The 27,064-nt window shown below is 37.2% G+C and overlaps 1 protein-coding gene across 1 annotated transcript in view; it reads right to left on the bottom strand.

The window, feature by feature from the left end:
• Positions 1-27,064, bottom strand: part of Cep83 (centrosomal protein 83) — a 76,907-nt gene that overhangs the window by 36,271 nt on the left and 13,572 nt on the right. The window contains exons 2-5 of the mRNA XM_048358237.1: positions 20,484-20,752; positions 19,623-19,773; positions 8,999-9,091; positions 5,973-6,104 (exon numbers count right to left, since the gene is read on the bottom strand). Coding sequence (XP_048214194.1) covers positions 5,973-6,104; positions 8,999-9,091; positions 19,623-19,773; positions 20,484-20,653 — 546 coding nt within the window. The 5' untranslated portion in view covers positions 20,654-20,752. The remainder of the gene's footprint in view (positions 1-5,972; positions 6,105-8,998; positions 9,092-19,622; positions 19,774-20,483; positions 20,753-27,064) is intronic.

The raw sequence follows: 27,064 nt of genomic DNA, 5'->3' as shown, positions 1-27,064 counted from the left end.
TCAGTGGGCTTCAAATGGATTAATGTCTAAGGAACTCAAGAGAATTCCTGTCTCTAGGGATTAAGGGGCCAAACAGCCAGAATAAAACTCATTTTATTTATTTTGTGATCTTCCTAGCCCCAGCTCACTATAACCTTCCACCACCACTACTACCACTACCATCCCATCTCTCTAACTACCTTTAACCACTCATCTCCCCAGCACCTCTGTGCTGGGGAAGGAACCCAGAATCTCACACATGCTTGGCAAGCACATTATCTACCACTGAGTCACACCCCAAGCCTAATCAATTATTTCTACACCATTAGGTCATCTTTGATGACTCAACTTTCAAGAAGAGGATCCAACTGTTAGGAAAAAAAATTTTAAAGGAACCACTTTTTTAGCAAGATCAATAGTTACTTGTAGCTGAAATTAACTCTGAAGGCTCACTCTAAGCCTAAAGGACCCTAAAGCATTGTTCTGGGACCTAAACAAATGGGCCCAAAAGACAAGTAATTGCTCACAAAGCTATCAATCAGTATAAGAAAATGGGACCTCCATGCCAGGGCAGGATCTGTTTCTTCAGCTGCAAAATAGAGGGCTGAACTTAGAACATCTTACAATGTGGTAACAGCAGTTTAGGTTTGAACATGCTCATTTAAGTTGTAAATGAGAAATATAAGTAGAGTATCTAGCAGGCAAGTACAGTTTTACAGAAACAAAATTTAGCCTTCATGGTACCTGTAGCATTCTGAGGTAAGCCCTCAAATGCCCCACACTAAGGCTGCGGATGTAATTCAGTGGCAGAATAGTTGCTTAGCACAAAAATCTTAAGTTCAATCCCCAGAATCCTATGTGGACCGGGGAAAGGAAAATTCAATTAATTAGTAACTGTCTTCTATTTTTTCCATAGTGTACACAGAACCCTTATCCTGACTTTCAGTGTGTGACTAACCTCTTTCCTCCAATTTTTCCTTTAACTCACTGTGTGACTTTAAGTCACATTTTCATTCTGGCCTCCGTTTAATTGAAGGGCTGGGACTGGATAATCTTTAAGACATCTGTTTAGTTTTTACATGAAGTAACTCTGTTTTTGTTTTTGTTTTGTTGGCAGTGGTGGGGATTGAATCCAGGGCCTGTATATCTAGGCTAGCACTATGTTTTTGAGCTAAAAACATAGCTCCCAAATACAGTTTTAATGTGTTACAGTCAGAGGTATGACAACTCATCTCAGGACTCAATGAATAAGAGACCCAGTCAAATGGTGAACTAAGTACTCTACATACCAAATGAACAGTAACACTGCTTCTGCAATGTCCATTTACATAGTTCATGATCTCCACCAGCATGCTTCCTATATTACTGCTTCTCCCTAAGTTTTAAGAGGCATCTATGACAGCTGTAATGATAGTTGAAGCAATGGCAGCTACCTGATGGTAAAGTCTTGATTATATCCTACACTTAACAATTCCTAGACCAAAACTCACTATCAAAAGCATCCTTGCAGGAGCAGGTGATGACTGATTTCTAATTCTTGTATTCACTTACTCATAGTAAATAGTTACTGAGTACATACTACATACTTGTACTGTTTTTAGGTAGGAAGGATACATACAATGTAGCAGACAAAGCAAACACAAAAGCTCTGCAGTGAAGGACTTTTATACTCAATCACTGCCATAATACTACTCTAGCCTCATTGATTTGTGTACAATCTTGGACACATTCTCTGCTCTTTCTTTCCTCCACCCTTAATCAGATTCATCTATCATTTTCTCTGATGTCCTCCATTTGTTTTGCTCTTAACTTTCCCTCTAAATTTCCAAAGGTCTTTCTCTGAATTTCTCTTTTTATGACATTTATCCAAGTCTGCCAGTATCACAGTTATGTCTACATTTACTTTATTCATGTTTAAAATATAAACTTGTTCGACAGGTAAGACAATGTATTAACCAATTTTACTTTTCCAACAGTTGTTGAAGTAGAAGAAATGGACAGAAACAGATCACTGACTAGAAAGAGTAGTTGCTATTCTTTTCAAAGAAAGTGCCACTCCAGTGCCCCCAAGGCATAAAGAAGGAAAAGTAGTCTATTTAATGGTTTCATTCATCTTTGGTTTTATTTCCTTTCTGATACAGCAAAAGGAAATGGGTGAGTAGACTCTGGAATCAAATTACCTAGCTAGCATCTTTTATTTTCAGTATTTTAAGATACTGCTATTTTCTTCAGATTTGCATTAATTCCACAAAGGAATACACTATCGTTCTTATCTTTGTTCTTCTGTACAAATTATCTAACTCCACCCTATTTCTTTTTATTTTTACAGGGATGAGGAGTGGTTGAGATAGGGTCTAATATGTAGCTCAGGCAGCCTTCTGACTACTGGGACTATAAGAATTTATCCCAATTTCTGGCTTGGCTACTTATTTTCAATTAAATTTTTTAGCTTCAGGTTCACATCTGAGGAATTATTATAAGGAATAACCAGATGATATTGCATAACCTAGTCCTAATCTTACAATTCTAACCCTCTTCAACTTTCTAGTTGACATTAGGTTAAACTGGTCTTAATTTTTCTTTAAACACTTTCTTTAAATCACTTAAATTAAGCACATTAACTTTTACCTTGCTTTTGGGGTAACATTTTCTTTTGAGGAGGCATATTTTCACAAAATTAAAAGCAGAGAAACACTTAGCAGATCACACAATGACAAAATTGATAATTCAGGACTGAAAGCTTCTTCTATCAACTGAGCTAGTCAATACACATGTAAGAATTTAATTTTTTTTTTTTTTTTTTTTTTTTTGCCAGTCCTGGGCCTTGGACTCAGGGCCTGAGCACTGTCCCTGGCTTCTTCCCGCTCAAGGCTAGCACTCTGCCACTTGAGCCACAGCACCGCTTCTGGCCGTTTTCTGTATATGTGGTGCTGGGGAATCGAACCTAGGGCCTCGTGTATCCGAGGCAGGCACTCTTGCCACTAGGCTATATCCCCAGCCCCCAATTTTTTTTTAATTTTGAAATTTCTCTTACTGTGATTAGTCAAAACCACATGCAATAAGTCCATGAATAAGGCAATATAATATTTAAGAAAAATAATGTAAAACTTAATCATAAAAAACTTCACTGTTGAAAAATGCTAATAACCAGTAGAGTCTTCAGTGATTCATACTTTTCCTGCTGGTGGAAGGTCTTAACTCAGTGTTAATGACTACTGACTGAATAGGATGGTAATTGCTTGGGGTTGGAGGCTGTGGCAATTCATTAAAATAACACAATAATGAGTTTTCCTCATCAATCAGCTCTTTCTTTCACAATAAGCATCTGTGTATCATGTTGGCTGTATTTGATACCATTTTACCTACAGTAGAAGTTCTTTCAAAATTGGAGTCCTCTCAAATTCTGCTACTGCTATTTCAATTAAATTGATATAATATTCTAATTTTTTTTCTGTCATTTCAACAATGTTCAAATGATCTTCTCCAAAAACAAACACCATCTTAAGAAATCACATTCTAGATCTAAGGATTCTTGATCTAAGGATCAAGATTTGCAGCCAGCCCCAGGAGGAAAGTCCATGACACTCTTATCTCTAATTAACCACCCCAAAGTCAAAGGTGGAGCTGTGGCTCAAGTGGTAGATGGCTAATCTTGAGCAAAGGAGCTAATAAACCCTGAGTTCAAGACCTAGTACTGGCACCAAAAAAAAGAAAAAGAAGAAAAGGAAAGAAAGGGAAAGGGATGGGGAAGGAGAAAGAGGAAAGGAAGAAGGGAAAGAGAAAGGGAAAGGGAAAGGAAGAGAAGAAAGGGGAGGGAGGGAAGGAGACAAAATTACTTTCTTTGCTTATCCATAAGGGGCAATTTCTCATCCACTAAAGTTTCAATGAGAATGCAAACATTAAGTCATATTTTCAGGCTTTATTTTTTCTACTAATACTCTTGCTAGAGTGAGCAGATCTACAGTTAACTACGGTACCTCCACTGAAGTCATAAACAGCTTGAAGTCATCTAAGAGAGTTGATATCAGCTTCTTGCAAACTCTTTCTAATGTTGGTCTTTTTTTTTTTTTTGGCCAGTCCTGGGCCTTGGACTCAGGGCCTGAGCACCATCCCTGGCTTCTTCCGGCTCAAGGCTAGCACTCTGCCACCTGAGCCACAGCGCCCCTTCTGGCCGTTTTCCATATATGTGGTGCTGGGGAATCGAACCGAGAGCTTCATGTGTAGGAGGCAAGCACTCTTGCCACTAGGCCATATTCCCAGCCCCCTAATGTTGGTATTTTGACAACTTCTCATGGATCACAAATGTTCTCAGTGGCATTTAAGTGAATCAACCCAGAGGGCTTCCAATTTATTCTGCCAATATCCACGAGAAGACTCACCAGCTATGGTAGCCTTATGAAATATATTTCTTAAACAAAAAGTCTTGCAACCTTGATCCATTGCCTACAGAATGGATGTTTTATTAGCAAGATTAATTTCATTATGTAGCTCCATCAGAGTTCTTTAGGTGACCAGGTAAATGCATTGCCAATAAGTAGTAATATTTGCAATCTTTACATCTAAGGAATAGCTCTCAACAATGGGCTTAAAATATTCATGGGCCATGTTGTAAACAGGCATGTTATCTAGGCTTCACTGTTCCATTTGTATAGCATAAGCAGAGTAAATTTTAGTATGAGTCAGAATGCTAAGAGAGCAATGGCTTCAACTTAAATACATCAATTACATTAGTCCCTATCTAGAGAGCAAGTCTGTCCTTTGAAGTAGTGACTTCTGCTCTGGAGCTATTGAACACATCTTAACTAGACAGAATCTACCTCAATGTATGCTGCTTCATGTTGCACTTACAGGTCACAGAGACAGCTTTTCTTTAAACTTCATGAACCAACTTCCATGAGGCTCAAACTCTTCTACAACATCCTCACTGCTATCACTGGAAACTGGAATTCCCCCAAAGCCCAATGTGTTCAAGGCTTAATATCTCCCTTGGTGCTACTGGGAGAAACTGGAAATCTTAAGGGATTGGGGTTATGTCCTCAAAGAGAAAAGCAGGATCTCAGCCTGTCCTGTTTTTCATTCTGAGTCATGAGGGGAAGATGTTGCTCTGCCAATCATTCACACAATGTTGTCTTTGCTGTCACCAGCCTAACCAACTGGGGCCAAAACTGTAAGCCAACATAAACTTTTTCTCTTTACAAGTTAATTTCATTACAGTAATGGAAAGCTGACTAATAATATACATACCCTTTTCAGCTTTTACAGAATTGAGAAAAGTTAGGGTATTGATCTGGATTAGGCTTCAGCCTAAGAGGATGTTATGGTTATTTTAGTCTTCGATGGAGTCCACTAAAATGTTCTCAGATCAGCAATTTTCCTTTAATCACTTCTGTGGTGACTGGAGGAGCACTTATTTGTTTTCTTTTAAAAAATTTCTTGCCAGTCATGGGGCTTGAACTCAGGACACTCAGGATCTGGGCACTGTCCCTGAACTTTTTTGCTCAAGGCTAATATTCTACCACCTGAGCCACAACTCTACTTCTGGTTTTGTTGGTAGTTAGCTGGAGATAGGAGTTTCACAGACTTTTCTTCCCAGGCTGGCTTCAAACCAGGATTCTCAGATCTCAGCCTCCTGAGTAGCTAAGATTACAAGTGTGAGCCACCAGCACCTCATGCATTCCATTTCTTTTGAGAACCTTTCCTTTGGCATTCACAACCTGGTTAACCATTTGGTATAAAAGTCCTTACTTCTAGCCTGTCTTATCAAACAGACCAAACTAAACATTCACAAGAAAAAATGCTGACATAGATAAAAAGAATACCATGGCAAATATTTCACCATTAATTAATAAAACATAATTATGTATTTAAATTAAAATTTGAATACATAAAATACATAATCACATAATTACATAAAATAAACCTATAATTACAGTTAGAAAACTTTGCTGACTAGAACAATCTTCTCAAATAACGCAGTAAAATTAAACATTTACCTCTGATTCATATTTTATTTTTTCTTCTTGTGAAATACGTACAAACTCTTCTTTCTGGTGTTCAAATTCTGACTTGAGAAATGTATGTTCATAGCGAAGCTTATTGTATTCAGTTCGATATTTTTCCACTTCCTAAATTTAAAAAAATTGCAGTGTGTGATAAATTCATAAACAACATTTATACTCAAAAAATCACATTTACAAATATTATTTTAGTTACATTATATTGAAGGCCATTCTAAAGTCAAAATAAATTTAACAGAGTTCAAATGAAACTTGGGAAAGTCCTCCTAAGTATCCCATACATAGAACAGCTATGCTTCTGAGAAGGTACCCATAAAGTAAGTTATCATTCAATTAATGTTATTTCTGCACTGATTCTCACTATAATAAAAATATATAGCTTGATAAAAGTTTATACCCTTAGCCTTAATAAATAATATGTAAGAATGCATCCTACCTTTCAAATTCTAAATAGATTTTTAAAGTATAAAAAAAGACACCTCTTCTAAAAGTCACAAGATAAATTAAAAGTATATAAAAGATGGTTATGTTTAGCGAAAGCCAGTGACACTTGCTTACAGAGGCTAAGACCTGAAGCCAGCCTGGGCAGAATAGTCTGCAAGACTCCATCTCCAATTAACCAGCAAAAATGCCAGACTGGAGTTGTGGCTCAAGTGGGTAAAGCACCAGCCATGAGCTTATATAGCAAAGCTGGGAGAACGTAAGGCACTAAGTTCAAGCCCTAGTACCAGCACAAAAACAAACAACAAAAACCAACCAAAAGGGGCTGGGAATATGGCCTAGTGGCAAGAGTGCTTGCCTCCTACACATGAAGCTCTCGGTTCGATTCCCCAACACCACATATATGGAAAACGGCCAGAAGGGGCACTGTGGCTCAGGTGGCAGAGTGCTGGCCTTGAGCAGGAAGAGGCCAGGGACAGTGCTCAGGCCCTGAGTCCAAGGCCCAGGACTGGCCAAAAAAAAAAAAAAAAAACAACCAAAAGACATCATTATGTTTACTTCAGTAGCTTAAATTAGGATTGAATTAATGATAGTTCAACTCTATATACAGTCTTAAAGAATATATGTGGTTTGTCTCCTCTGACGGATCAAAAAGTCCCTAGAGAACTGGGTTCTAAAAAAAAAAAAAATCTACAAAAGTTGATGGCATTCTAAATAATCAAAAAGAAACTTAGGCAATATAGCAGAAAGATGCAAGAGTCTGTTTCAATAAGTACTAAAAATCTAGGTAATAAGGGAAAGTATGATTCATATTCAGTTTAGTCACCTTTAGTTGAAAGATTCCTAAGCCAGTTTATAAACCAAGAAAACATGTTTGGTGATATAGTTACTAATTTACTTTGTATTTAAAACAACAACAAAAAACCTGCTTCTAAGCCAGGTTCCAGTGGCTCACATCTGTATTCCTCACTTATCAGAAATCTAGGCTCTCAGAAGCCAGCCAGGGCAGAAAAGTTAACTAGACTCCATGTCCAAAATAACCAGCACAAAGCAGTCCTAGAAATGTGATTAAGTTTCAGAGTCAGAGTTCAAACCCCAGTACTGCTGCAAAAAAACCTGCTTCTACTAAATTTGATCACCTACCTTTGGTCTGGGTGACTTCATTACTAAAAACTAAATCTTCTCCTAACCCACAATATTTTGCCACTGCCCATATGTTTGAAAGACCCTACTGTGAATTCAATAAAACAGTAAAAGATTTCACATTCATTTTGTTCAATAAAAATACCAACAGACCACAACTTTCTAAAGGGGTCTATTCCTCAGGGAATAATAATCATTGGTATGTGAAAGGTCTGGTGCAAGTGTTTAAAAAATGGAATATATAGCCAAGAACTGATGGCTCACACCTATAATCCTAGAACTAAGGAGACTGAGATCTGAAGATTGTAGTTCAAAGCCAGTGTGGGCTTAAGAAAGTCTGTGAGACTCCTATTTCCAATTAACCAACAGAAAACTGGAAGTGGAACTGTGGCTCAAAGTGGTAGAGTATTAGTCTTGAGCAAAATTTCTCAAGAACAGCACCTTGGCCCTAAGGCCAAGCCCCATCGGGAGGAAAAAAAAAAAAAAGAATATATAAATTGTCTAGCCCAGTACCTAATCTACTTCTCTGTAATCTTCCCCAATTCCCTTTATTAAACATGTAGTCAAATTATACCAACATTTCTCCCTTTTTTTTTTTGCCAGTCCAGGGCCTTACTGTACTCCAGGTCTGAGCACTGTCCCTGGCTTCTTTTTGCTCAAGGCTTGCACTCTACCACTTGAGCTACAGCACCACTTCCAGCTTTTTCTGTGTATGTGGTGCTGAGGAATAGAACCCGGGGCTTCATGTATTGGAGGCAAGGACTCTACCACTAGGCCACCTTCTTAGGACCCCAACATTTCTTAACAGAAGACTAGTCTTAACTTAAAGTAAAACTAACAAATAATTTCTTCTTTGAGGCAGTATAAAATTCATCCTTTCACTCAACAACATTTAAATGAGCATCTCTTGTAAATCAGGAACTGTCCTGGGAATCTGAAATATAATAGTGAACAAAATCGATATAGTTCTCCCTATCATGTAACTTCCATTCTAGAGGTGATGAAACCCACAAAACATGCACAATAAGTAAGTAAATTAGGTACCAATCTAGAAGATGATATATATGAGAGAAGAGGAATGAGGAATGAGGTGACAGTCAAAGTAGGCCTTAATAAGAAAATGACATTTTAGGCAAAAACTTGTACAAGATGAGTAAATTAGACTAGAGATATCAGGAAGATATTCAAGGCAGAAATAATATATTCTGTTTCTTGAGTGTGAAAGAAACATCAAAAGACAAATGTGTATGGAGGAAAGGAGGTCAGAGTGGTAATGGAGTTCAATCTTATGAAGACTTGAGAGGCCATCATAAGGACTCTGAGTAGAAAAGAAAGCCACTGCAGAGCTTTTCAGTAAAGGAAGGAAGTTTTTTGAAAGTCACATAAGGATAAATGCATAGTTTTACATAATTACTTACTTGATCCAAATTCTGAAAATGCTCTCGCATTGGAGCTTCCAATTCTTGTTGTATTTGGGCTTTTAACAATTCCAGATGTTGTGGATTTAGTACCTAATATGTAGAAAGAAAAAAATCTAAATGTGAAACCACAATTACTAAAATCAAATATTTTCCAAATTTGGTGGGCCTGGAGGCAAACACCTATAATGCTAGCACTCTAGAGGCTGAGGCAGCAGGATCAAAAGAGTCTGGGATACATAGAGAGATCATTTCTTGGAAAAAAAAAAAAAAAACAACTGGGGACAAAGGGTGAATCAATTCACCAGTGAAACCCACTAGACACTATGTTGAAAATGGACTATACAACTTGTGGCAAAGGGGGAAGTCGGGAGGGAAAAAAAACTGGGAAAGAATGAGCGAGGGAGTCACAGTGTTCAAAAGGAAATGTACTCATTTCTTGACTTATGTAACTGCAACCTCTCTGTACATCGTCTTTACAATAAAAATTTTTAAATCCTCCAAATTTCTAGCCTGTCTTCGAACTACAGTAATGGATTTCAAGTATGAGAAAAGTTTTACAATGTAGTTAATTTTACTAGTAACAGTATGTGAAATGAACCTGTCACACTTTAAGAATCTCAACTTCATGTTCTCAGAGATGTAAAAGTCCATCAATGCAAGTAATGATAATCACTATTACAATGATTTTTGAGAATAACTAACCTAAAATAATCATGTCGAATACAAAAGTATATTTTCTAAAATAAACAAAATAAAAGTGCAATAAATGTTATCCAAAGAAAATTCTTCACACCTTCTTTCAATCAGAAAAGCTAATTTTTATTCTGGCCTTCAAAACTTAATTTGGCTCTTCTCTGTCATAATCTCTGTGATCTCAAATTTCAGTAAGTAATGAAATATTTATGTAAGGTCCATATTACAAACTGGTAGACATGGTTTGTCTTTATTTGTCATTGTTTTCCCAACACCTTCCATCATTGCCTAGCATATAGGAACCAGTCAACTCTTACTCTAGGAATCAGTAAATAAATACTAGTTACAAAAAAAACTTACAGTTAATATTTAAATCAATTTCATTTGTCTTAATTCACTTATTCAATAACCCATTTATTTAAAGTATTATATTTCACCCAAAGACTACTACATATAAAGCATTATGCAATGTAATAACAATACTATAGTGTTCTAAAATATTTTACATACCTTAATTCAGTTATTCCCCACAACATAGTTACACAGAGGCATACAAAGCAATCCAAATCACACTCTGAAGGTCATAAAGACTCATATGAAGCCTGTATCCTTTCTTAAGAAGTTCAAACTCTGGTATAAACAAGAATAAGTTCTTGCCAAGAACAAGTAAAGTAAAAGAGAAAAGATATTCTAGAAGAAGGTTGTACCAAAGCAATCAGAGGGCTAAAGCTTGGGTACAATCCAAACCTAAAAAACAGATAAAATGTTAATTTTCTTGAGGTGGTACAGACTGTACAAGAGAAAAGTGGTACTTAAATGTGAGATAAGTAACTTGTAGGCAGGGATGGGAGGGGTAAACTGAGGAAAAGGAAAGGAAAGGTTAACATTGTCCAAAAAAAAAATATATATATATATATATACTTATTACCTGACTTATGAAATGGTAACCTCTCTGTACAACACCTTGATGATAACAATAAATTTTTTTTTTTGTAAGTGAGCTAAAGGCAGCTTAGATAGACCACACTAAGCACTACAGGAAAGTTAGAATCCCGGGTGAATGTACGTTAATAATGATGGATAAATACAATGATAATAAATAAGTCAAACAAACAACAAAAGTTAAAAATGTCTTCTCAATTCAGTTAAATGGTTTACCTCAACAGAAACAATTATTATTATTAATATTTTCTCATGAATCCTCCCTTGGACAAGAATATTCTATATACAATGTTTATGCAGGTATGTTTGAATACACATACTCCAGGCTCTAAATTTTAAGTAAAAAAAGTACATTAGGCTAAGTGTGGTTGGTAGACATCTATAATCTCAGCACTAGGAACATTGAGCAGGAGGATTCTGAGTTTAAGGCTAGCCTGGGCAACCCAGTAAGATCCTCTCTGAAAAAAAAAAATTTAAGCACTTTGTACACATTTTTCTATGCTTTGTTATTTTATTCTTTGAAAGTTTTTAAGTTAAAAAATAACAATACTATCTAAGGAAGCAGCAGAATGAAACAGAAGCTTTGGTAGGAGAAAAATAGTTACCTGTAAGAAGTAAACTGGCTAGAGAAAACAAGTAGAAAAGCTCATGTCTTATAGTGTCAGGGCTGGGGGAGTATCAAGAGTCTAACTAATTAAAGGGAAAACTTCATAGGATATTGTTTCAAACAAATCAACTCAAAATTAAAACAAGCAAAACTGGAAAAACTATGGAAATATAAACTATTCATACGTACTATGGAATAAGTGTTTTAATTTGGTAAAAGTTAATATAGTTATACTTTTTAAAAATTGGAGATACACAGACTTTTCTGTCTAGGCTGGCTTTGAACCCCAATCATCAGATCTCAGACTCCTGAGTAGCTAGGATTACATATATGTGTTACCAGTGCCTGGCTATTATAGTAATTCTTTCAAAGGATGGGTTGGTTGGTGCCAGGTGCATGTGGCTCATGGTTACCTAGCTACTCAGGAGGCTGAGATCTGGAGGATCAAGGTTCAAAGCCAGCCTGGACAGAAAAATCTTTGAAACTTCGTCTCCCCAAAAATAAAAATAACCAGCAAAAAGTTGAGCTGAAGGCATGGTTCCAGTGGTGGGGCACCAGTGAGCAAACAAAGCTGAAGAAGCATGAGGCCCAACCAAAAGAGAGGGGGTGGGGAGAAAGAATTGCTTTATTATGCAATAGCGATCTATACTAAATTTATTAGGGTTGAACTATTGTTAATTCACTGGCATTGAAAGACTGAAAGCTGAGGTAGTAGATAAGACAGGCTCTGAGATAATAATGGCTGATGTGAATGATAAATACACAATGATGTATTACACGATTCTCTATACTTCTGTACTTGTCTGAGATTTCCATAATCAAGAGTTAATTAAAAATAGCAGGGCTTCCACTTCTAGCCAAGATAGAATAATAGACACTAAATACGTTCTCCTACATGAGAAAAAAGAACAAATATTAACAAATGGTTTTCAATGCATCAAATACAAGGAAACAAAGGACAGTTTCCTAGGAGATAGAAAACAAAGGTGTGTTTTACCAGGATCTAAGCAAGGAATACCCAAGCAAGTTCTGATGAACTCCTCACCTTGTGATGGAACTCAGAATTCAAAAGACCAGAGTGGTTAGTCACAAAACAGAAGAAGAAGCATGCACAGTAAGAGAACTACAAATATCTGCAGAAATACTTGGCTCATTCAGTACAGTACTGATGAGCACACTTGTGTAAGGAAACTACTAAAAAGAAAAGAACCATCTGAAAGGATTAGAGGGATGAGTACTCAGAGCTCAAACAAATCTATGAATAATTGCTGTTCCAAAAAGCCAGAATGAAAAATTTCATTTCATACAGAAATGGGTAAGCAGTTGGATCCTGTCTCAGCAGTGGGAAATAATTAGCACCACACTAAATGTGACTCTGCTTTCACTTAACAAATCTTAAAATAAGAACACTTATAGGAACATAAATATATCAAGCACTCAACAAAGTAAAAGTTGCAATGTCTAAAATCCAAATAAAAATTTAACAGGCATGCAAAGGAGCAGGAAAATGCTGAATTTTTTTAAACCAAGATGAAATACACCAAGGAGAAACACAAATGTTAAAAGCAGCAAAGAAAGTACTCAGTTAATATAAAAATACCATAACTGAATCCCACATGTTCAAAAAGCTAAAGAAAAGACTAAACATGTGAGTAGACAAAAATACCAAAATCAACCAAGCATTGGCAGCTCACACCTGTAATCATAGCAACTCAGGAGGTTCAAAGCCAGCCTCAGCAGGAAAATCCATGAGACTCATCTCCAATTAACCAGAAAACCCAAAGTAGAGCTCTGGCTCAAAATGGTACAGCCTTAAGCAAAAAAGCTTAGGGATAGCACCCAGGCCTGAGTTCAAGCCCCATGACTAATCAAAACAAATCCCAAGGAAGAAAGAGGCCAAAAATCAAACTCCTAGAGATGAAAATTACAATTTTTGAGATAAATACACTGAATGGGACTATTTTGGATTAGATACTACAGAACAAAAGATCAGTGAGCTTGAAAAGTAGAAACAGGAACTATCTACAATGAAGAATAGAGACAAACACAATGACTGAAGTTAATAAACAGACCTTCAGTATGATACTGCAGAAATGCAGAAATTATTACTGTGTAATTAAAGTCTTCAAAAGACAATTAAGGGTCTTCAAAACTTCTCTCCAAGTTTCTCTTCCTTTTGTAACATTCCAGAGTTCTTTTGCAAGTCCTTTCCCTTTCCTGGAAATTTGATTCTTTACTTTCTGGTTTCCTTATTTTTGGGAGTATACCTCATAAAATATTGGAAGGGAACAGTATCTGCTACTTCCCCCCAATAAAGAGAAGAATAAAACCAAAAAGAAAAGAAGAGGAAGAGGAAGAGGAGGAGAAGGAGGAAGAAGAGGAGAAAGAGGAAGAGGAGAAAGTGGTAAAAAAAATGCTTTAGTAATAACATCATAAAACTTTCCAAATTTGATAAAAAATTGTAAGTCCACAGGCCTAGTTCAAGCATCCTCAGAAACAAAAAGAAAACTATAAAGATATGCAAATCAAATTGCTCAATAGCAACAACAGAAAAAATACTAGACGCAACCAAGAAAAAAAGGCAAACTGCATACATAAATATAAGGATGATGCCACTTTTTTTGGGGGGGGGGGCCAGTCCTGGGGCTTGGACTCAGGGCCTGAGCACTGTCCCTGGCTTCTTTTTGCTCAAGGCTAGCACTCTGCCACTTGAGCCACAGCACCACTTCTGGACATTTTCTATATATGTGGTGCTGGGGAATCGAACCCAGGGCTTCATGTAGAGGAGGCAAGCACTCTTGCCACTAGGCCATATTCCCAACCCCCACTTTTTTTTTTAATTAGGGGACAACATAAATGAAAAAATATAGAGCAAAATCTTTAAGGTACTGGAAGGACTTTTCTGTCAGCGTAGAATTCACTATTCAGTAAAAACATCTTTATAAAATGAAACCTTTTCAAACATACAAAAGCAGAATAAAAATTCTCACTACAAGCCCACCCCATAAGAAGTGTTAAATTAAATCCTTAGGCGGAGTCTCTGTTTTTCAAGTTCTAGATGGAAATGGACATACATATTATACACAAAGGAATAAACAACACTGAAACAGATAACATGGGTGTATAAACAAGATTTTTTCTTATTTAAGTCTACTTAAAATATGACGCCTAACGTATGAAACTGTAACCACTCTGTACATCAGTTTGACAATAAAATTTAAAAAAAAAAAAGATGGCATGAGGGCTGGGAATATGGCCTAGTGGTAGAGTGCGCCTCGTATACATGAAGCCCTGGGTTCGATTCCTCAGCACCACATATACAGAAAAAAGCCAGAAGTGGTGCTGTGGCTCAAGAGGTAGAGTGCTAGCCTTGAGCAAAAAGAAGCTAGGGACAGTGCTCAGGCCCTGAGTCCACGCCCCAGGACTGGCAACAAAAACAAATAATTTAAAAAAAAATGACATGTTATCACAACTGTAATCCTAGCTACTCAGAAACCTGAGTGGTAGAGTGCCATCCCTGAGCACAAAAGCTAAGGGATGGTACCCAGGCCATGAGTTCGTGCTCCAAAACCAACACATAAATACACACACACACACACACACACACACACACACACACACACACACAAACACACACATACACACACTAATAATAATCATCATCATCTTTTTTTAAAATATGAAATCAGCTGTGCACCGGTGGCTCACACCTATAATCCTATCTACTCAGGAATCTGAAATCTGAGGATTGTGGTTCAAAGCCAGACCATACAGGTAAGTCTATGAAACCCTCAATGAACTCCCCTCGCCCCCACCCCCACACACACAAATAGCCAGAAATAAAGATGTGGCTCAAGTGGTAGAGCACTAGCTTTGAACACAAAAGCTCAGTGCCATTACCTAGGACCTAAATTCAAGCCACAGAAACTGCACTGGGAGAGAGGGAAGGAGAGAAGAGGGGGCGAAGGGAGGCAGGCAAGGCAGGGAGAAATCTGAAATATTCAAAGATTAAAAACTTTTTGATGTCAGAGGGAGCTCCGCTAGGGCTGTGCTTCTCCTCCGCCGTCTTCCTCGGGAACTTCCTTAACAAAGACCCAGAAAGGCTACAAATCAAAGAAAGGTTGGACAAATGGGACTGCATCAAACTGCAGAGCTTCTGCACGGCAAAGGACATAGCTTGCAAGATAATCAGAAAGCCCACAGGCTGGGAGAAGATCTTTACCGGCCATTCAACGGACAAAGGCCTCATCTCTAAAATATATGCAGAACTAAAAAAATTACCTTCCTCCAAAACAAAACCGCAAAGAACTAATAGCCCACTCATCAAGTGGGCTAAAGACCTACAAAGAGACTTCTCTGATGAGGAAATGAGAATGGCCAAGAGACATATGAAAAAGTGCTCTACATCACTGGCCATAAAGGAAATGCAAATCAAAACAACATTGAGATTCCATCTCACCCCAGTAAGAATGCCATATATCAAGAAAACTAACAATAACAATTGTTGGAGGGGATGTGGCCAAAAGGGAACCCTACTTCATTGTTGGTGGGAATGTAAACTGGTTCAGCCACTCTGGCAAGCAGTATGGAGATTCCTCAGAAGGCTAAATGTAGAACTCCCCTATGACCCAGCAACCCCACTTTTGGGTATTTATCCAAAAAACCACAAACAAAATCACAGTAAAGCCACCAGCACAACAATGTTCATTGCAGCACAATTTGTCATAGCAAGAATCTGGAACCAACCCAGATGCCCCTCCGTAGACGAATGGATCAGGAAAATGTGGTACATATACACAATGGAATTTTATGCCTCTATCAGAAAGAATGACATTGCCCCATTTGTAAGGAAATGGAAGGACTTGGAAAAAATTATACTAAGTGAAGTGAGCCAGACCCAAAGAAACATGGACTCTATGGTCTCCCTTATTGGGAATAATTAGCACAGGATTAGGCAAGCCACAGCAGAGGATCACAAGAGCCCAATAGCTATACCCTTATGATCACATAAGATGATGCTAAGTGAAATGAACTCCATTTGATGGAAATGATTGTTATATCACAGTTGTAACTACTTTCAACATCCCATGTGTATCTGTAGTTCATACTGTTGATGATGTTCTTTTATCACCTTCTTGGATTGTACCTACACTATCTCTGTAATCTTATCTGAGTATATTGGAAACCATGTATACAGGTATTAGAATTAGGAAATTGAGAGGGAAAACCAAAATTGAGAGACAAAGGGTAAATTAAGAGAAACAACAACAAAAGCAATACTTGCAAAACTGTTTGGTGTAAGAGAACTGAACACCTCAGAGGGGGAAAGGGGGAGGGGAGAGGGGGGTATGAGGGACAAGGTAACAAACAGTACAAGAAATGTAGCCAATGCCTAACGTATGAAACTGTAACCTCTCTGTACATCAGTTTTATAATAAAAAATTAAAAAGAAAAAAGAAGATTATAGAAAAAAAACTTTTTGAGTGTCATGTCAATGCTCATATAAAGTCTAGCTGGGTGCTGCTGGCCATTTTCTGTATATGTGGTACTGAGAATTGAACCCAGGGCTTCCTGCATGCTAGGCAAGCACTCTACCACTAGGCCACATTCCCAGCCCACATTTGGGAAATTATAACATGGAGAATCACATAAAGTTCTTTTGTGTAGATCCTAGAATCAGTGTAACAACTAGCTGGGAGGCCACGGGGTGATGATTCATCTCAATATGAGAGAAAAGAAAATCTTCAACGTATTCCAATCCATAAATGGAAATGTGTTACTTTTAAAAGCTCACTAGGTAGCCATGCATGGTGATGAATGCTTAAAATTCTAGTTACTGTGGAATTGGAGATGAAAGCAGGACAAATCTAGTTAGGCCAGCCTGAACAAGCCTGCCCCCACTTTAACCCACCCTAGTCTCCAAACAAACAAAGAAACAAATTCATTAGATTATCTAATACTAAAAACCCTGAGGTAAAAGGAATTCCATTTTTGATAATATATTTGTTTTCTAAGGCTGCCATAAGAAAATACCAATAATTGGGTTGCTAAAAACAAGAGAAAAATCTATTGTCTCACAAAGTTCTGGAGGCTTAAATTCTGGAATCAAGGTACTAGATAGAGCAAGACCATATTCCCCTTGAAACCTGTAGAAAAGATACTTCACTGCCTCTTCTTAGGTGCTGGAACATACTGGCATACAGTGTCTTCATCACAACAATCATTCCCTGGACCCTCAGGTTGTCTCTCTCTGTGTCTCACCTCTTCTCTTTTATATAAGACTACTAGTCATAATGAGATAAAAATTTACGGGGCTGGGGATATAGCCTAGTGGCAAGATGCCTGCCTCGGATACACGGGGCCCTAGGTTCGATTCCCCAGCACCACATATACAGAAAACGGCCAGAAGCGGCGCTGTGGCTCAAGTGGCAGAGTGCTAGCCTTGAGCGGGAAGAAGCCAGGGACAGTGCTCAGGCCCTGAGTCCAAGGCCCAGGACTGGCCAAAAAAAATTTACTATACTTCAGTATGACCTCATCAGCCACTAATTATATTTGCAATAATTCAAATACTGGACTATTTCCAAATATTGTTGCATTCTGAGCACTAGAGATTAGGACTTCAATGTAAGTCTTTGAGGAATAAAACTCAACTCATAACAGACATGAAAGAAAACTAGATGATGCTCAATGCTAGGATACTTAGGGTCTTTTATATAAGCAGGAGGTCTAACGTTACATTATATTATATTACTATATGATATGCTATATTATAGACTAAAAAACAAATCCAGTTTCAGTATTTATTCCATTTATTCATGTCATTCATTCAACAAATACAGATTTTCCACACATTGTCCTAAGCACCGGAGATAGACTGAAAACAAATGGCTGCCCTCATGGAACCTGCATTCAGTAGAATAAAAATGTCATCATTCATATGTACCATGTGTCAGATACTATGGTAAAATTATATATACTATTTCCTTAGTCCTCACAACTAGTTAAGTAAAAAGTTCTATGGCTTTTATCCCATGAGAAATGTAAGGCATAATAACTTAGTAACTTGTTAAAGATTATCTTCTTGATGGATTTTCCCTTTTACATCAAAAATGTCCTTTTTATATTTAGTGATAAACCCATTATCTTGGAATCTATTTTATCCAACACTAATATAGTCACTTCATCCTTCTTAAGCTTATTTCTGTATGTTCTTGGAACAATTAAACATTTTTAAGTGATACTCTAGAAATGGAGTCAGTAAATGTGCAATGTCTAAGGAATATCTTAAAAACCTCAGCTTCAGGGCTGGGAATATGGCCTAGTGGCAAGAGTGCTTGCTTCATATACATGAAGCCCTCGGTTTGATTCCTCAGCACCACACATATATAGAAAACAGCCAGAAGGGGCACTGTGGCTCAAGTGGTAGAGTTCTAGCCTTGAGCAAAAAGAAGCCAGGGACAGTCAGTGCTCAGGCCCTGAATCCAGGGCCCAGGACTGGCCCCCCCCCCAAAAAAAAAAAAATCAGCTTCAGCACTACTCATACTAGCTGCTCAACTTTTTTTTTCTTTAAGATAAATGATTCCGGGCTGGGAATATGGCCTAGTAGCAATAGTGCATGCCTCATATACATGAAGGCCTGGGTTCAATTCCCCAGCACCATATATATATAGAAAACGGACAGAAGTGGTGCTGTGGCTCAAGTGGCAGAGTACTAGCCTTGAGCAAAAAGAAGCCAGGAACAGTGCTCAGGCCCTGAGTCCAAGGCCCAGGACTGGCCAAAAAAAAAAAAAAAAAAAGATAAACGATTCCATGGATTCTATGGACTTAAATTTCCCTCTTCAATTCACATTTCTGAGGTTTTATTTGTTTGCTTAAATGTCTCATATATAGCTAGGAATAAAACAGTGAGCATAGCAGAGGGTCCAACTCGGGCTTAATAGCATTCTCAACAATGGAAAATTTCTAGAAGTTTCTTTTAAGAAGTTCCTTCAAAAAGTAACGTGTGTGTGCATGCATACATGGATATATGTGTATATATAGGGTTTTTTAGTTCTGGTCCTGGGACTTAAACTCTGGCCTCATGCTTTTGCTCAAGCTTTTCTGCTCATGGTGCTCTCCCACTTGAGCCATGCCTGTAGTCAAACATTTTTTATGGTAAATTGGAAATGAGTAAATGATATAATTCCAATTTATAAAAACTAATAGTTTCACATCTACCTGATAGCAATTTTCTAGAATATTTGAAAGAAGATTCAATTATATCAACTGGAGATATAAAAATTAATAATCACTAAACAAGGATTTGACATATTTTCCAAAATTACGTATTTCCACTAATCATTTGATTGCTTTCATATAAAGGCAAATATATTTTCTCACCTGCAACTTTGCTTTTTCCAACTCTTTACTCTTCTCTACTAACTGTGCTTTTAGTTCTTCACACAGCAGATGGAAATGTTCCTGGCTACTTTGCTTTTCAGTTAATAGCCTCTTGAGTTCATTTTGTGAGTTTATATACTCATTCTGCAACCTAATTTAAAAGAAAAAAATAAGTCAATTTTAAGTGTATTCTTTGCTTCTAGTTACTTTATATAAAACCAACTGGTAGTACAAAAAAGCAAGACTAATATCATACATTTCATTAAATTTGCAAATCTTTTAATTTATGAATTTCCATTTGAGACTTTACTTTGAAGGAAGAAACAAGTGTAGCCATCTAAATATATATTTAAAGTTGTATGTCTTCCTACTTTTAAAATAAGACTTTACAAATTTATAACCCACTTGCTATCATAAATCTGAACAAAAAACTTACTATGTTAAAATTATTAAATGAATATACTACAAAATTACACTGTTAGCAGAGTACTGATGGATCACTCCTATATTCCTTGCTATGTAGGAGGCTGAGATCTGAAGATTGTGGTTTGAAGCTAGCCTAGGCAGGAAAGTCCATGAATCTCCTATCTCCAATTAACCATCAAAAAGGAGGAAGTGAAGCTCTGGTTCAAGTGGTAGTTTCTCAGCCTTGAGCAAAACAGCCAAGGGACGGTACCCAGGCTCTGAGTAAAAGCTCCAATACTGGAACAACAATAAAATAATAATAATTGTAATAATAATTATTATTAATACACATACACACAATTTATGTTCTAGAACAAACATTCAGCCAGGACAGCCCCAAGTAACTTTTTAAGCACCCACACACAGCACCTTACCTCTAAAATTTGAGTGATTTACCTTGTGTGTTCTGCTTTCAGAGTCTGATAATTCGTTTTATGATTTTCACATCGTACTCTTTCATCAATTAACACTTTCTGCAACTCAGATTCCTCAGTTTGCCTACTGTCTCCCCCAGGTGGGAAAATGTTAGAAAAAGTGTCCATGTTTGTAAAGGAGCTGACAACCATGTAAAAATAAGTTGGGGCTTTCTTATTGTTTGTTTTCTTTTCAGGAGCACTTCCCAGTTCTTTCTTGCCAAGATAGAAGCTCAGGAGGCCAAATTATACCTGCACAGAGAAATGCACATAATTAATGAACTTACCTTTGGTGCTACATAATTTTTTATCATTTCTTATTCTCTTTAGCATTTTGGGGGTGCAGAATAGGGGAATGAACTCAAACTTGCAAGAGGGGCACTCTACCACTTGAACCACATCTCCAGCCCTCTTACTCTATTTTTGAAATAGGGCCTTACATGTGCACAGACTGGGCTGTGATGTGATCACTTTATTCATGCTTCTTCATATCATGAGGGATAACAGCCATGCTCTACTTAGCCCAGACATCGTACTTCCCCAATAGCTGGGATAGCAGGCATACACTGCCTTACCTAAACACTGGTCTAGATGGAATATGGAAGAGTTCTATGTCTAAGCTGGTTTCCAGCTAAGATCGCTTGGTCTCTGCCTTCTAAGTAGCTTAGAATTATAGACTTGGGATAACTAGCCTTCTTTGGTATTTTTATATTAAAGCCATATTTTCAGATTTCCAATTATTCAATAAAACAAAATGCAAGAATGAAGTTAAATCAAAGCTTCATTTTTTTCTTTACTTCCATGCAAAGACTTTGTGACCATTAAGGTCACATACATCTTCTATACTGACCTTACTACAAGAGAAGTCTGGACTTTTCCAGTTTAGATATTCTCGGATTCACAAAGGAAACATATTTTCTGAAGCTTTTGTGGGATGCTTCAAGAGCGGATCCTGGTTCAAAATGCATACACCAAGCGGCTGAGGAGAAATGCCATCTTCACAAAGATGACCTTCAGTAAGGAACTATGTCTGTGATTAATGCACCCAAAAAACCACTTTTATTTGGTACTGGGCAAACTGCAGTCTGGCAGCAGATTCAAATGAGGAATCAAATAATATGATAATATTGATCACCTCTTTGTGTTATGCTTTATGTTAAGAACAAGAAACTAAATCACCTCACCTATCCCCCAAAGCATTGGCTCATTGTTATAAGTTTAGCTAAATGTTTATTGCTTCTAAAGTAAAACATGATAAAAAGGTCTTTACTACAGAAAAGAACAAAAACTTTAGTAAAATAAGCCCTACTCCTTTTAACATTCTTAATCTTTCCACAGATAGCTAAGTCAGGATAAATAAATTAGATTTTATAGAGAGAGAGAGACAGAAAGAGAGAGAGATGGAAGGAAGGAAGGAAGGAAGGAAGGAAGGAAGGAAGGAAGGAAGGAAGGAAGGAAGGAAGGAAGGAAGGAAGGAAGGAAGGAAGGAAGGGAAGGAAGGAAGGACTTTTCCCTCAGATAACATTCTCCTTTAGTTGTGGAGTAGCAAATTTTATTTTCTCTTATAACAAGAATAGATTTTTGGCTTATGCAAACCACTCATTAAATTACTCAGTCTTGCCTGAAATACATCATCTCTGATAAATTAGCAATGAGTACATATTACATAAGAAGCTCTTTAAGCTAAAATTGGTATTGCTTTGGTCTCCAGTAAAATTATACTTCAACAGAAAAGGAGTCTTTCAAGGATACTTTACTCCTTACTCTGATCTTAAATATGCACTAGAATTCAGCAATTTTAAATAGAGAATGAAAATCTATGCTACCAGTAAAACACATTCACAACAGAATTAAAAACTGGATCTTAAAACTGCCATATATGTTATTCTGTTCCTTGAGTCAATTAACCTCTAAAAAATAGAAACAGACAAATCAACTCCATACTCTTCAGTGATACTAACAGGATGTATTATAGAGATTTTATTTTAATTAGCTAGAAGCGTAAATTACACTGGAATTTTTTAAATTTTAATTCTACTAATAGTAAAAAATTTCAGAACTGAGTTTTTTCTTTGTTATTTACGCATACAAAAGGAAAACTTTCCACTGATTCCCACTTTAAAACAGGAATTAAGTCACTTTGGAAATAAAATTTACTAAGACTTGAATTATTATCTCCTTCCCTTTTGGCACTGAAATCTACTAGAAGTACTTTAGCCAAATTAAAGTACCTCTTTCTCAAATAACAATCTCATCTTCAATTATAGTTCTAATAAAACATATTGAACATAGTCCATGCTTTGGACTGAATGTTTAATTTTCCTAAAATTAAAAGTGTTAAAGCCCTAATCCCCAACATGATGGAATAAAGAGTTATGTGGCCTTGGGAGGTAATTGGGTTTTATGCTTCTGGAGGGTAAAGTCCTCATGATGAGATTAGTATCCCTAAGAGAAAGAAACCAGAGGTTGCCCATGAGGTTACAGGACAAAGGTATGCAATATAGGAAGTGGAGTCTCACCAAATACCCAGTCTGATGATATCAGTCATTCTAGAAATAGTGAACAGTTAATGAATACAGGTCATAGTATGGCCTATTGTTACAGTGTAGGATTCACAAACCCAGCTACAAGAATAGAGGTGTGATGAATATTTGTTCAGTGGTAGTGAGTAGGTCCATTCTTGGCTGACAGTACAAAACAGGGAAGACTGGAGCTGTGTAAAATCTTAATTGATTGTGGAATGTTTTGACACTGTCTCATATAGGAGCTTCTGAGTGAGAATAAGAATGCAAATGTTTTTAAGTATCCGTCTGGTGTTATTTTCCTCAAGAAAGAAAAAAAAAATATTGGAAGCACAGATAATGAAAAGCTCTCGTAATTATCTTCTCTGTATGGTAGTAGGAGCCTGACCTTTTGTGGTTGGGAGGAATGAAGAGAATTGGTGCATTTTAAAGGAAGAGAACTGAAGTTTAAGGATAGGGACTTGAGAGAGAAAGCAGAGGCATGATATTGTAACACTGCTAATAATACCAGAAGCTGCAAAGTCAGAAGGCTGAATGAAGGGAGATTGAAAACCAGTATGACAAATTTTCTGTAAAGTAACGTCCATTGATAATAGAATTATTATATAGCTGTAGAAAAGAGGCTAGGAAATGAGATTATTTTAGTAATGTGACTTGACTGACTGAATAAATACTCATTATTAAAGGAAAATCTAGTAAGATACATGTTGTCTTGAGGATGGGAACTCATCCATTATTGCTTTTCTAGAACTTATACTATTTATTAGCTTGGTGTGTATTAATTGACTTCTTTATGCCTGCCATGAGAAAAACTGTCTTTTCTATCAGTGTGTTGCTTAAAAGTTCCTGCTTTGACCAGGTGGCTCAGCTCCAATTAAGGAAAAGAAAAACTGAGGATGAGGGATTTTTGAAAAGTAAAGTTTTGTCTTAAGCAGTTTTCTTTTTCAAGATGGAATTAAAACACATTTCAGATTGTTCAAGAAATAGCAGGGAGCAGGGGTATGTTTTGAGGTTACTTATGTATCTTCAATCTTATTTCAGTCTTTGAGTGGTCACCTTATGTAAATACATCTTTTACCTTATTCAAACTAGCCGACTGTGAGCAGATTGTGAACCTTAGCTCAACCAATCTGAACAGAGGCAGCAGGGCCTGCTGTGTTAGGGATAAATAGGGGAGCAGCCTGCCTGCTCTATGTGCTTGCTTGCCAGGTTTTTAGCTGATGGTGCACCCTTCTGCAGAGTAAATTTTGCCTTGCTGAGGAAATTCTTTATTTTCATGTCCATTATTGTTACTCCAGTGGTTCTTGGAGAGCATACTTATGACACTATTTGAACATGTCTGTGTACACACTGTTCATTTTATAGAGGGGGCAGATATTAACCTTTTTAGTTCACATTACAGATATAACTTTATTCATGGACATTTAGGTTCATGCCCAGCCACTTCAGCCAGTAATTCAAGAGTAGAGCCTTCTAGTCCTCCAAGCCTTTTTAAGGGCTGAAAATGGTGTAAAAAAGACAAAGATGGTGATCATAAACTAACACCTTAAGGACAGAGATTTGGACAGAATTACATTCAGATGGCAGCTGCCAGCAAGCAGCATTAGAATGATGCAAAATTAATAAACTGTTTTGTTTAAAAAATGGATATTGGTCGTGACTTTTCCTTAGTCTCTTGATGTGACTAATTACATTAAAATTCAAACATTAAAGTAGCTTTCTATGACAGGAATAAATCTCAATTCTTTGTGGATAGTCCTTTCTATTCATTGTTGAATTTTGGCTGATAATATAATGAATTTTACCCAAATTCAACATTTTTAATATAACTCTAAATACTATGACCAGACTTCTCTCAATTTTCAAATAGTCAATATATGGCTATCAAGTACTTATACTCATGTATTGGACACTTGAAATACACAATACAACAAAAACCCTATTGTGCAGAGTCTGCCAAATAAATACATATCACAAAACAAATCGTTTATTATTACATTTAATTTTTATTATCTTTAAATCATTGTACAGAGAAGTTTCAATTCAACATGTCAATTTGTAAGTACAATGCATCTTTTTTTTTTTTGGCCAGTCCTGGGCCTTGGACTCAGGGCCTGAGCACTGTCCCTGGCTTCCTTTTGCTCAAGGCTAGCACTCTGCCACTTGAGCCACAGTGCCACTTCTGGCCGTTTTCTGTATATGTGGTGCTGGGGAATCGAACCCAGGGCCTCATGTATACGAGGCAAGCTCTCTTGCCACTAGGCCATATCCCCAGCCCAAGTACAATGCATCTTGATCAGTGTTACCTTTCTATCATTCTTCCTGATTTCTCCCAACTCCACTCATCTCCTCAAATTACTTAGTTCCATTTTAATATGTGTACATTGATATTGACTATATTCACCCACTATTCCTCCCTCCACTTAAATTAAGCTCATAATTCAAACCATAACAAGAAAAAATCGTGAAATATTATCCTGGTCAGCTACAATCTGAATATTGAGTGACTTGAAGGGAAGCTTTAAAAATACTACCAACAACTCTTCCCCTTCCCTGGTAGAATCACACCACACACACACACACACACACACACACACACACACACCACACACACACACCCCACACACAACACACACACACACACACACACACACACACACACACCCTTCCTACGACCTTTGGCCAGACCACAGCCTATGACTCTCCTCTGCATGGGAACTGAATTTCTTACACAGTGAGTGGTAGAGTTTCTGGTGATTCAAAATATTCAAAAACCACAGCTGCTGATGTACATGGAAAGCTTCCAAAATACATTTCATTAAAAAGCACATGCTATGCCTTTGAAAATTTCAAAACAATGCTTTAAATACTATATGCCCCCTAACATGAATGTGTTTCCTGAAATCATTAAAAAGTCTAGGGATAACCTACATCAGGCATTTACTTCACTTATAAACAAACATTAGAAATGAATTTTTCTAAACCTAGAAATGACCCTATACTAGCCACCCCACAGTCTTTTGCATGACCATCCAGGATGTCTTGAATACAAAAAGTCACATCTTGACACCCTGCCAGAACCTGAAGTGCAGCTGAGAGCAGACCCTTCAAAGCTCTGGCAACATGCCAGACCCCATCACTATAATTTGGGGGCAAGAGGGAGGATTTAGGATGAAAACGATGAGAAAAGAAAGATGTATATTAAAGTGGTTAGCTTCAATCACCAAGCACTCTGGATTAAAATGTTATTCTACTTTTATAGCCATAGTGTCTGCGTCTGCACAGCTTAATTCTCATAAAAGAGTTCTGGAAAGTAGGATATAGTAACCAGCCAACCTTGAATGCTTAGATGTGATAAATTACAAAAGTCTAAAAAGTTCTGATCTGAAAGGCAAAGACGACTCTTGTTAAAACCATTTTCATATTTCTTTGTGCACTTTGGGGCTTGAAGAGTATTTTTACAGGTGTGCCAGTCTATTTGCTCACGACTGCATACCACATGTATAATAAACAAAAGATTGTCTTTTCATAGAAAAAACATAGCCTGAAAGTTATTTTCAAGTAAATCTTGATTTAACTCTATTTTCATGAGCTATATTTGTGTTCCTTATGAAAACTTCATAAAGAAAATTAATATTTTGGCTGGGAATGTGGCTTAGTGGTAGGGTGCTTGCCTAGCATGCATGAAGCCCTGGGTTCGATTGTTCAGTACCACGTACACAGAAGAGGCCAGAAGTGGAGCTGTGAGTGGTAGACTCAAGTGGTGGAGTGCTAGCTTTGAGCAAAAGAAGCTCAAGGACAGTACCCAGGCCCCGAGTTCAAGCCCCAGGACTGGCAAAAAAAAAAAAAGCAAAGAAAATTAATATTTTCTCTGCAGTTGACACATTCTGTTTCATCTTTTAACATGTTAGAAAGGAGCTACAAGCATGGTAAAGTGGCAAGAGCCTGCCTAACAAGTGCAAGGCCCTGCTACTAACCCTATTATTGCCAAAAAATTAAACATAAAATCTTATAGCCAGAAATTGGAGATTAAAAAGTTATT

The sequence above is a fragment of the Perognathus longimembris genome, chromosome 1 (assembly GCF_023159225.1).
Source record: "Perognathus longimembris pacificus isolate PPM17 chromosome 1, ASM2315922v1, whole genome shotgun sequence".
Lineage (NCBI taxonomy): Eukaryota > Metazoa > Chordata > Mammalia > Rodentia > Heteromyidae > Perognathus > Perognathus longimembris.
The sequence above is the reverse complement of the archived record's forward strand: the minus strand, read 5'-3'. Positions and strand labels throughout refer to the sequence as shown.